General features: G+C 39.7%; 1 protein-coding gene across 1 annotated transcript in view; it reads right to left on the bottom strand.

The window, feature by feature from the left end:
- LOC144629769 (alpha-1,6-mannosylglycoprotein 6-beta-N-acetylglucosaminyltransferase A-like) overlaps positions 1–12,952 on the bottom strand; it is a gene marked incomplete at its 5' end in the record, with an annotated part of 32,070 nt that overhangs the window by 762 nt on the left and 18,356 nt on the right. The window contains 5 exons of the mRNA XM_078487979.1: positions 7,434–7,588; positions 7,822–7,896; positions 9,351–9,467; positions 11,570–11,632; positions 12,604–12,687. Of these exons, the coding sequence (XP_078344105.1) occupies positions 7,434–7,588; positions 7,822–7,896; positions 9,351–9,467; positions 11,570–11,632; positions 12,604–12,687 (494 nt within the window). The remainder of the gene's footprint in view (positions 1–7,433; positions 7,589–7,821; positions 7,897–9,350; positions 9,468–11,569; positions 11,633–12,603; positions 12,688–12,952) is intronic.

Below are 12,952 nucleotides of genomic sequence, written 5' to 3'. Positions count from 1 at the left end.
GGGGGAGGAGTAGGTGGGCAGTTTCCCAGAAACCTACATTGATCCCTAACTTCTACGTATACAGTGGACTTTATGGGGAGGTTCCACTCGAAAGTGGACCGTTTTCAGGCTGAAATTTTAAGAAGAATAGGGATTATGGAAAGGGGTAGGGAAAAGTGTCACTGAGGTATTAAAAAGGGATCTTAAAAATATCTCCAACTGATGAAACTAACTGCTAATTCCCCTGGAAGTATTTAATGATGTTACTAATTAAAGCTGATTTCCAGTCCGTACTGCGCAGACTCGGGGTTTGTTTTCGTTTTTGTTTTGAATTCGTTGAAACGTTACACTTCGGTGACAGCATACATGAACTTTTTTAGTCCGCCATTACAGTTCGTTTCCTTCAAGAATTTCCGATGAGCTGAAACGTCGGTTTGAAATAGCGTCAAGGTTCTTCTACTCGTTATTATTTGTTCTGCAAGGATATCTGGCGTTAATAATGAAGAAAAAGGTAAGTTTGTCGCCGGAATTTTTAGTTTTGCTTGTAAACATTCCTTCGTGTTGGGCTCCCATAAACATTGCAGCCGAGATTGCGCAGTACGGACTGGAATTCATCTTTAACCCTTTAAGTCCTAACAACGCATATGTGCGTGGAAAATACCAGCAGTGATTGAAAAAGCTCTAGCTTTTACATATCTGGGCACATGATAGTAATGACTGCTTTTTTCGACTATTTTGCTTGTTTACAAGCAAAAGTAGGAGATTAGGAGTGATGTGGGCAAAATTTGGAACATTCTTGTCTACTCCCAAGGGACTTTTTTAATTTCTCAAGGGACTGTTTTAATTTCTCAAGGGAGTTCTTTCCGCTTAGTGGGCGATGAAAGGGTCTCTTATTATTATTGCGTCAACACTTCCGATCTCGTGTTAAAGACGTGACTTGTCACATATTCCGCTGTAGGTGATGAAAGGGTCTCTCATTAGTATTGCGTCAACAATTGCGATCTCGTGTTAAAAACGTGACTTGTCACATGTATAAACGTTATATAACAGTTTTTTTTATGCGTGAGTATCTCAAATGAGATATGACACAACTAATCGAGAATGTGAGTGGTTCAGTGTTTCACAGTCTAAAGCGTTGTACTAGTACAAGCGTCTCACTCACTGAAGCCGGGCGCTAATATTTAACCTAAAATGATTAAGAACGGAAATTTGTACTTATCCACATGTTCATGTTGAAAGCGAAGTTTTAATTTGAGCAGCCGGCTTTTGAAGTCAATTGTACACTAAATGGATTTACCGATCGTTCAAAAAATTACATCCAAGTTCAAAGCAATAACAGTACATTACCATTTCGTTCTCAAAAGACTTGAGAAGCCGCAATTGGTCCTTGTTTAACTCCGTGATTTGAATTCAAAACGCATTTGTAAGCACCATTACACCATGTGTTGACAAGCGGCAGAGTATCGGAATTTTTCGCACCGTGCTGTACTGCACGGCAGAAATAATTATCCACATGTTCATGTTGAAAGCGAAGTTTTAATTTGAGCAGCCGGCTTTTGAAGTCAATTGTACACTAAATGGATTTACCCATCGTTCAAAAAATTACATCCAAGTTCAAAGCAATAACAGAACATTACCAAAAAATTACAGAGAACCTTGAAAGAAACTTTGTTTAGAATTTATTTTTAGTTTGGATGAAGTCAAGAAATGTGTTGACAAGCGGCAGAGTATCGAAATTTTTCGCACCGTGCTGTACTGCACGGCAGAAATAATTATCCACATGTTCATGTTGAAAGCGAAGTTTTAATTTGAGCAGCCGGCTTTTGAAGTCAATTGTACACTAAATGGATTTACCGATCGTTCAAAAAATTACATCCAAGTTCAAAGCAATAACAGTACATTACCATTTCGTTCTCAAAAGACTTGAGAAGCCGCAATTGGTCCTTGTTTAACTCCGTGATTTGAATTCAAAACGCATTTGTAAGCACCATTACACCATATCTTCGCGGCGGTGAAAGAAAAGATAAATCCTTCATCAACAAGGTTTCAGCACTCTGTACTCCATGGTTTTCCGTTTTAAGGCCACTTTAAAATTCTATAGTGTTTCTCCTTTCCGTTTTAAGTCCCAAATATGTTTCTTTTCTTGTTCAGAATCAAAACAAGGCCTTGGAAGTTTGTAAATACAACCCGCGCGGCTCTACGATTTCCTTGTACGATTTCAATGCACGGAATAATACGAAAAACCTTCTTCTAGGACCCCAAGAGTTCTCTAAAAATATGGGCAGAAAACAGATTTTGATTGGTTTATTTGCCGTTATTATCTATAGAACAATAGAAGAACCAAAAAAACTCCAGGGAGGGTGGGAAAGGGCATATTCCGCTGTAGGTGATGAAAGGGGCTCTCATTAGTATTGCGTAAACACTTGCGGGTTCAAATTGCAACGTCATGGATTGAAGATAACTGTAATTTTTGCATACGCAAGCCAAATCGGTCATAAACTGTCTAAAAACGTTTTGTTCTTTGTATTAAAAGGAAAGTTCTTGGAGAGTGCGTTTTATCCATTAGTACCAAGTTATCAGTACAAAGATACGCACGTTAATGCTTTAGTTTGGCAAGAGTGAAGTTAATGAAATAACATAAACGGATACAAATTCCAGTGGTTTTTAACTGTTGCGGAGTGGAATGGTTTTCAACGGTTTACGAAGTTTAAAGGAGCAATAGAGCTCTATCTACTGCTCAATAAATTTGTTTTCAATAGCACTGAACTTGACAGTTGTCATAAACTTTTCTTCACCGTTGGAAGAATTCACTCTGGAAAAGAGACAGATGTTCAGTGGAGCAAGAGAGTTACCTTGAGGGCTAAGTGAGTACAATCTTGCGTTGATGTTGTTTGTATGAATGTGTCATGTGGTACAGATGTTTTTTCGATAAAGTTATCGCTACATGGTTTCGCTTTTAGTCTTGGAATTTGAAGTATTTCCGCACTGCGGTTGGTAAGCGAGTGGGGAAACGTCAACGGAGTTGCAGTATCTGGCAATTCTCATTTATGCTCGTGATTTTTGCCATCAGTAACTGGTTAACTCATTTGCCATCGTTTGCCAAAACGTACAATTTTTAAAGTGCTACGCTTTTCGTTCTTTTTTTTCTCTCACTTCTGTTATGTTCAATTTTTTTAACACGTGTTTTCTTTTGTTCTGCCGTGTTTATTTATAGCCGTTTACGCTATTCCGTTGTCTTAGTTGTTATCAATGCTGACACACCCATTGACACACCAGTTGAGATTAAATTCTCCCGTTATATGCTAAGCTGCGCTAAAGAAGTTTTTTTTCTTTTTAGAGAGATAAGCTACCACTTTATTCCATTTCTACGGTATGATACATTCTATGAATTTTTGGTATGGCAGTTTTAGTATTTAATCCTGAATTTCCTACTGTGCGATTAAGTAAGTCGCTAACAGGCTCGTTAGTATGTTTTCGTGAGCGATGCTTTTGAATTTACACAAAGGACGCACAGCAAGATAAAACGAATTTCCGGTAATTGTTTGAGTACATAGGTGGTGGAAAACACGGATCCTGCTTCCCAAAAGCCGTAACCGGGTTTACATTACGTTTTTGACGTAGGGTATAAGCAAGCCCGACAGTTTATAGATTTCAGTTAGAAACTAAACAGATGAAGTCTTCTTTTTAAGTTATCACCCAAGATTTTATTCTTTCTTATAATTTGAAACAGATTTTTGGTCTAATTAGACCGTAAATCGCCAAAATTATTTTAATTCGCGTTACTTCCGTTCTCCTCCAAATTTGGTATACAGGAAGTGAATTTTATCCGCCAATTACCTAGTGATTCCGGCCAAGAAACTTTAATGTGCCTTACATGACGATTTTTGCAGAAGTTATTCCTTCAGCAATATGGCGGATTCGGTCTAACGAGCTTTAGGGCCTCTTCACATGAGCTCGGTTTACGAGCTGTCTCAGTTACCAGGACGGATTTTGACCTCTGTTCATATGGAAAATTTCAGCCCGGTTGACGGGGATAAAATTCAAGAAACGAAGGCAAAATGGCGACACATAAAGTTGCATCTTTCGCGACTATCGTAGCTTTATTGACCCATTTAACTTTATTAATAAAGCTAATTCGCATATTTCTGAAGTGGAAATAGATACAAGGCAAAATTAAACCATTTGGACCGCCCAATTACGAAAGGGAAGCTATTTTCTCAAAAAAAGTTGCGTCCCGGCGACCGGGCTGGAGCGTTCATATGGGAAAATATTCTTCCCGGTTGTCGAGATCTCGGTTGCAGAAACCGAGATATCGGTAACCGGGCTGGCCCACCTTCTCATATGAACACATCCAAAATTTTACAAGAAAATAGGAGTGAGCCGAGATCTCGGTAACTGGGCCAGCCCGGTCAACCGGGATCATATGAAGAGGCCCTTAATAGGGTTTAAAAGCTCGTTAAGATGGTCTTTGAGAAGGAATTATGATCTGAAACGTTTTTCGAGTGTCAGAGAAAGTTACTTGGAGATTTGGGTCTATATTCGAAGCTAGAAATTGAGGTAAATTATCTTTCTTGTTGCTTCGCACGTGTTTCGGTCGGTTGAGTATGAATAGATAAAATTCCAAATGGTACAAAATGCTCTTTGGATCACCTTTTTTTTAGATTGAAAATCTCGCTTGTATCATAAGTTATGTGTCTTTAATGATTTATTTGGAAATGTAAAGTTTTAATACTTTGCCATGGTTTTTGAGATGCAATCCTTGTGTTTACGCAGTACAATTTATTGGTAGTTAATTTGAAATTCGGTCGATTTTTCTCAGGTTAGTTTTCATCTTAGAAAAAGGAAAATGTATTGTTGTACTTCCAAATTTGTAAAGTGATTGAATTTTTTTTTGGAAACTTGATAACTTTTACATAAGCCGATGTGTTACTCTTAAAAACGAAATGTTTTGCTCGTTTAATGTGATATTGAAACTTTAACTGCTGTAAATGAGTTTTGAGTTATTAAATAAAACATGCACCATGGTCTTTTGTGTATTTTTATGTTATAAGAAGGGGTTAAAATTTTTCATTTTTTGAGCTTTCTTTTTTGGCTTGTTACTTTTTTGTCAGTTAATTTGTTAAACACAATAACACTTTGAAGGACAAAAAGGATTTCAAAAACTCAACAACAAAATTTAACAACAAGGAGTTTCCTATTGGTACCCCATCCAATTACTAAACCCGCCCAAGAAACCTTAACTTTGGCGATAAGATGACAACAACTATTTCCATGTGGTATAAGAGAACACGTAGCTCATCTCACAACAGCTCACCTTAAGCAGGGTTTGACTTGGATAAATGACCTCAATAGAAACCCCTTGTTCTTGCGATTCCATTAGAAATTTCTCAGTACAAACTTATTAACTTCAGGAACTTTCATTTCCCTTTTAACAGCGTTCTTAACTTACTTCGGCTTTATGCGTTTCTTTATCTCGAACCTATGCCCCACTTCACCCTAACCCCCCCAAATAATCATTATTCCACGCCTTCTTTACCTTAAATTGACGTATTTTTAATTGAAATGGTTCTTTGTTTTGGTAGCTGTTGTTGCCACTTTTTAAAATGTTTCACACTTCTGCGTTTTACAAAATTCACACATACTGCGTTTTAAGAAAATACGTCAATGCGCATTTTATAATGTTCCTCTCATCAACCGTACCGTTCCGCCGTTCCTACATTCCTCATAATAAACTAACCAGAATATCCAGGACAACACAAATATACATATTTCAACACTTGCACTCCTAAACAAAGTGAAAAGCCTAATTCACCCTTTAAAAAGAACTACTCCATACCACAATTGACTGCCAACAGATAAACCATAGCAAAATAGTCGTAGTCTCACAGAGACCTTTGATTATGGCAAAGTGATAATTTTCATAGCTTTAAAAGCCAACTAACTGACTAAAACTCTTGATTTCTGTTGCATATGGTTGTTTGTTCAGCAGCAAATCTGAAAATGCCCGTTTTCTACGTAACAGGACAACAACAAAAAACACACATCTTTGCCTCCATTTTTTTAATGAAAAAATAATTCTGACTTCAAAAATATACATTTGCAGCAAACTTCAACCCTATTCCCTTCCGTTCACCAAGGAAATTTCCCATCAATCATTCAGCAGACTCAGCAATTACTATTCGATTAGAGCTATGTTTGCAAACCTGAAATTTCCTCGTTGCTGACCGAAAGCGATGCTTGGGAAAAACAGTCATGGCGGCGGCATGAAAGGCTTCCTACCTTTATTCCATATATTTTTCCATATATTTTTTATAAGTGTCGAGCCACCCAATCCTGCCGGCAAAATGTTGCACCGATTGCATTCTTTGGAAGTCAGAACTCGTCCAAAATGCCTTGGCAGGTCTTGGAATCCACCCACAGAACGGCCAGAGAGACAACTTTACCAATGAACCGCCATCTTTCGATTCGAATATTTCTGGCGTTCCAATCAAGACAAAATCATCTCTCACTTCTGGTTTCTTTCAGATGCTGGCCTCTACCCACTATTGTAGCTTAATGATGCCAGCCTGGGGGCTTCTGCATTGGAAAATGACTCGAAAAAAACACTTGTAAACGAAATATTCGCCAGATTAGAGCCCGTATGCTCGCTCGCCAAGAAAGAAACGGTTGAATGCTGACGTCACAATGAAACTTTTGAGCCCTCAGTGTTTTGAAACAGCACACATTTTTACTTGAGCTTCTTATATGCAATCACGAAATTCGACAGATTAGTTTAAGCCCAGAAAACTGCTTAAAAAATACCAGAACCTTAGGATTCTAAGGGTTAAGTGAAAACTTTTGAAAAGGGATGCAGCCTTTCTTCTGTAGGTATATGTGAAAGAAGTACCATTCTCTATGAAAGGTATACAAGAACGTTACTTTTTCTGTCCAGAATTCATCGTTATAAACATAAACGTTTGCTTCGAAAGCATCCTTGGAGACCCGTGCCAGATGATCATATTTGGTATGAGCGGTCGAGTTAAAATAAAGGTTAGTAAATCATATCCAGATTTAATTGTATTCGCATTGTATCTATCGCCTCTCATGATCACGTTCGGCTCGAGTATGTAAATTGCACTGCTACTTACACACTCAAGGTTGTAGGGTTTCATCCTGTCTTCCTGAGCGGAAAGAGAAGGGAATCCCTGTCTCGCAGGGTAAAGCATAAGTTTTTCATTCATTTTATGTTTACCGCTTTTAAACTTTAATTACTGACAACGCCATATTGCCGTGTTATAAGTGTATTGAGTTATTAGTGTATTGAGCAAGTTTGCCCGGGACCACACTGGAACGGATCCTCGCTGCACTTGATCCGTCATGTCCGTCCCATGATTTGTTCTACAATGCTTTGATAAGATGTTACGGGGTATTTTGGTAAATCTAACACTATGACTCTGACGTATGACATACTTTACCTTGTAAGAGTTTCCTTGGTATTTAAAAACTCAAAAAACTTCGGCTCGCATGTCAGATGTTTCTTAAGGCAGGCCTCCACACAAGCCTCACCCTCTCCTGCCAGGATAATCTTTAATTCACTTAAAGGCGGCCAGTTTGTTGGCTTACAAAAGTCCTGTGGAAGATGGAAAAAAATCACAGAGTCATGGATTTCCTTTTCTCTTTATTACTCTCCAAATATGCAGATCAAAATTAGAAACACAAATAAACTGAACCAGGCAAAGGCCCAACCTCGTTCCCAGAGTCTCTCCCTCCCCCCCTCCTTCTCTTCTCTCGCTCTGGGGGGGGGGGGGGGAGACACCCTGGGAACGAGATTGGCAAAGGTCTGGGGTAAACAGTTTACCTTACCTGATTTTCAACATACGCATTCAGTCGTTCGAGCATGCCAACATGAGTGAATTCATATGGCAGATGCGCCTCTCCCTGGAAAAGAAGTAAGAGGAACATAAATAATATATTTTTCCCGCTGTCTTTATACAAAGTTTTTATGGGAGAAGCAGTGGCCTAATGGTCAGTGCGCTGGACTCCGGATCGAGCGGTCCGAGTTTGAGCCCTGGCCGGGGTCATTGTGTTGTGTTCTTGGGCAAGACACTTTACTCTCTCAGTGCCTCTCTCCACCCAGATGTATGAATTAGTGCCGGCAAACCAATGCTGGGGGCAACGCTGCAATGGACTAACATCCCATCCAGGGGGGAGTAGAAATACTCGTAGTTGCTCCCGCGACTGACTGACTGACTGACTGACTGACTGACTGACTTACTTACTTAGAGCAGTTTTCATTTGAGTGTCGTAAAATCACAGGGAGCCCATACAAGCGGCGTGACTGTTTGTATGTTCGAAATATAAAGAAATGTATAAGGATTTTGAAAGTGTCTTATTATCGTTAACTTATTTCGAGTAATGTCTATGTTTAAGTTCAAAATAAACGTAAAACTACCTCAACTGTTGTATTTTGTCGTTTCTGCGGCTCAAAATGGCGAATTTGGGCGATTTGGAGGGTTTTGCGCTCCAAATCGCCCAAATTCGCCATTTTGAGCTGCAGAAACGACAAAATACAACAGTTGAGGTAGGTTTACGTTTATTTTGAACTTAAACATAGACATTACTCGAAATAAGTTAACGATAATAAGACGCTTTCAAAATCCTTATACATTTTTTTATATTTCGAACATACAAACAGTCACGCCGCTTGTATGGGCCCCATGTGGTAAAACCAAAACCAAAGTAATTACTCTGACCAATCACAGCAGTGGTAAACAATCCAATGAACCAATCAGAGCTCGAAGCAAATACATGTCGCCGGCGCCAAGCGCGGGAAAACGCTAGCGAGAAAGTCACGGTTGGTTTTGGTTTTACTTCTGATTGGTCGAGAAAGTGGCGCGAGATTTTTTAGCCAATCACAAAGTGTAGCAATGCAAAACCAAAGCAATTGTGTAATTACTTTCGACACTCAATTGAAAACTGCTCTAGTATACTTACTTACTTACTGACTGACTGACTGACTGACTGACTGACTGACTGACTGACTGACTGACTGACTGACTGACTGACTGACTGACTGACTGACTGACTGGCTGATTGGTTTAAAACAATTTGCGCTACTATCCTGACCAATCAGAAGTAAAACCAAACCCTATCACGATCGGCTCACACGCGTTTTCCCGCGCTTCGCGCCAGTGGCATGTATTCCCTTCAAGTTTCGATTGGTTCACTAGATTATCCGCGTCCTTTGTGATTGGCCAGATCGAGGGATAACTTTGGTTTTGGTTTGACGACATCCAATCGAAAGTAACTCTGAAACGCATGGACATCGAACTTGGTCAAGATATCATTTCATGCAGACTTCACTCTAGGTTAATAAGAACGTAACAACTTACATCTGTGTTGATTATTTCGCGTAGAGCCTCCTCTACCTCAGTCAAGTTATGAATATCGACTGTCTGAACGAAAGGTTTCCCAACAAAGACCTCTGCGTATGGATTTTGTGAAGTTATCTAAACAATAGCAAAATACAAGAAATTGTGAACGTGGATTACGAACTAGCAAGATTTTCTCAAAAAATATTCTCAGGAGTAGTTTTTTCATTAACATAAAAACAATTTCCTTTTAATGTCACTTTTGTGAAAGACGAAGGGTTAACGCTCGAAACGTCAGCTTCCTGATTCTCAAAATTTGCTACGCGGCTTATTTGCCTTTACAATCAACTTCCAGTTGATAATCAATAAACTGAGTGTTTTTTTCTTGTCCGCCAACTTAACGCAGCACAATAGGTTCTTTAGAAAGTAATAACTTTGTACTTTTAAGAAAGGTCGTACACACGAGAAATTTTCGCCCCTTAAAAAACCTTCCTTCATCAAATATCGTGTTCTCTCGCCTGTCGGGCTTTATTTTTTTAGGCAATAAATAAGTTTTAACAGGGACATGTTGCAACGGCGTAGCACAATGGGTCGCTGTAACATGTCGCCCTGACTGAGTACTCCCTATAGTGAACTACACGTACTGTGAGTCTCCACCCGAAAGGGGGTACCCTTATTTAGGCTGTAGGGGTAGGGATTTCACGAGCTTGAGTATACAACAAGGTAGGGAAAACTGTCATTTAGGTATTTAAAAGGACCTTTCAAAGTATCTCGAACAGAGCCACCGAACGATATTTTAAGGGGTTATTCAAGTGAAAAATTAAGAAAGGAGATGCAGTATCCCTTTTGTAGGTATAGGAACGGGGTACCATTTTCCTATCGAAGGTATCCGGAAGGGTGAACGTTTCTATCGAAAATCGTATATGAAAAAGTAAGGGTTTGTACCTCGGGGCTGAGCCTCCCGGTATAAAAAAAGCCCCCCGCGTGTGTTGTGTACACGTTGTGAATGTGTCACTCCGATATGTCCCCGCAACAACATGTCCCTTGCTGAGTCAGCGCCTTTATGCATTGTAGGACTTGCCTTATTATAGGAAATTAACGCTTGTGTTAATTAATGTATTTGAAATTAAGCGACTTAAATTAACGCGAATCTAATCGAAGGAAAAATTACTTCTCAATAAAGGAAAGTAACGCGAAAGAGAGGGCAACATTTCAAAATGAAGGAAATCAACGCGACGTACACAAAGAAAAACACTTGTTGAGAGAACAGAAACAAGTTTATTTCAACACTAGGCGTATAATCCGAGACGGAAACAATGTTCATGATACTTTAGCCAAACGTATGGGTCAAACCAAAGGAATCTGACCGCTTCGAGCGTTATTCGCAATTTCAGTTATACCGGCAGATTTCCACCCTGATGAAATAATGCTTTTTCCTAGGAGATTAGAACGTCTGGACTGTATCAAGAAATTGGGGCCAAAATAATTAAAATTAACAGCGCGGAAATTAACTTTAACAAAACTTAAGGCGACTTAACCCTATTCAGACCGGGAGGGGGGGGGGGGAGGGAAGGGGGAGGGGGTGGGCTTTTGAGGCCAGCGCTGACTTTGAACTCTTATAACTTTTTTAAGATTCAACCAAACGCTGCCAAACTTTCTGACTTTTCCTAAAATCTGGCAATAATTTGGTAGGGTTGGATAATGTGTCAGGAACTTGACATCACCATGGCAACGGCATTTTGATAGGCACGTTTTCCTGAATTTGTAATTTTGCGTCTTTCTATTAATAAAAATTAACTTTAATGGAATCATTTTTACATTTTTACGGTTTTAAAGCACATTTTTATTGATTTTGAGTACTTTGCAGTAATTTTGGGTGGATTTCTAGCATTTTGGAAAAATTTTGAAATCCAAGATGGCGGATCCAAGAAGGCGGCTGTTTTGACATCATAACGTAATTGTCACGTGATGTGACGTCACCATCCCACGTGAGGTATACCAAAAGAAAGAAGTTTGGACATACAATACATCCTACAAGTTTCATTGTGATTGCTTAAGTATTCTGGAAGCCACCCCCCCTCCCTCCCCGTCAGAGAGAAGGTCGAAAAAAGCCCGGTTTGAATAGGGTTAAGTTAACGCGAGTTTTTGAAATTCGTGTTAATTTCATGAAGCGTTAATTTCCTATAATAGTAATACCCTATAATAGGGTATTGCTGCAATCTCATGTAGCAAATCATTACCTTTCTATTTACGGGTTTACCAGCAAAAAAGCCTGCGTTCGTGCGGTCCAGCGGTGGCTCATACTATTAAAAAGAAAAAAAAAATATAACAAGCATTTCAAAAAAGATATTCTTTCATTGTTAATGACGTGACCTACATGTCAGAGTTAAAAGCAATATAGATAAGCAAATAGTATAATATCGCCTTCTATTTGAAATTATATAATTTATAAGGGGTAAAATAAAATCGCAGAGAGTTAAAGAGAGTAAAGAGTCATTCTATCACTGCATAAGCAGTGTAGGCAAAAATGTGTGTTTTTTTAAAAACAAAGTTTTAGTTAAACCTAAAACTTTATTCACTCCAAGATTGCAAAAACTACTTCGGATAGAGTGCCGAAACATTGTTCAATTTTCACCTTAACTTACTTACCTAACCTTACCCTACCCTAACCTACCCTACCCTACCCTACCCTACCCTACCCTACCCTACCCTACCCTACCCTACCCTACCCTATCCCTATACCCTAACCTACCTACCCTACCCTACCCTACCGTACACTACCCTACCCTACCCTACCGTACACTACCCTACCCTACCCTACCCTATACCCTACCCTATACCCTACCCTACCCTAACCTACCCTACCCTACCCTACCCTACCCTACCCTACCCTACCCTATCCCTATACCCTAACCTACCTACCCTACCCTACCCTACCGTACACTACCCTACCCTACCCTACCGTACACTACCCTACCCTACCCTACCCTATACTCTACCCTATACCCTACCCTACCCTACACTACCCTACCCTACCCTACCCTACCCTACCCTACCCTACCCTACCCTACCCTATACCCTACCCTATACCCTACCCTATACCCTACCCTACCCTACACTACCCTACCGTACACTACCCTACCCTACCCTACCCCTACCCTACCTAACCCTACCCTACCCTACCCTACCCCACCCCACCCCAACTCACCTCACCTCTCCTCGCCTCACCTTATTTTACCTTATCCTACCTAACACTGTTCATATTATACATTACCTTAGGGTTAAGGAAGAAACATCCATTAGCCAGGGCCTCGAGAGCTCCCGGTCCCTCAAACGGTTCACCGAGACCAACGAACACCTGAAATTATGATGAAATCAGCTTAATTTTGTGAATTTCTTACAAAAGTTTTATTTCGTTACTAAAGTTCTCAATCCGGGCTCAAGAGTCCTCATGGGCCCGATGAGTATAAGTAATTAGTAGTAAAGTTCTCAGTACATTTTAGACTGACGAAGGGGTTTTTCCCGAAACGTCTCTCCGTTTATCAAGAACAATTAAGCACTTTTTTAACAACTCACTTACACATAAGTTCTCACTTCAGTTGATTGTGACGTTTCGTTGTGAC

This window comes from Oculina patagonica, chromosome 11 (assembly GCF_052425735.1).
Source record: "Oculina patagonica isolate OP01 chromosome 11, crgOcupat, whole genome shotgun sequence".
Lineage (NCBI taxonomy): Eukaryota > Metazoa > Cnidaria > Anthozoa > Scleractinia > Oculinidae > Oculina > Oculina patagonica.
This window is presented reverse-complemented; position numbering and strand designations above follow the sequence as displayed.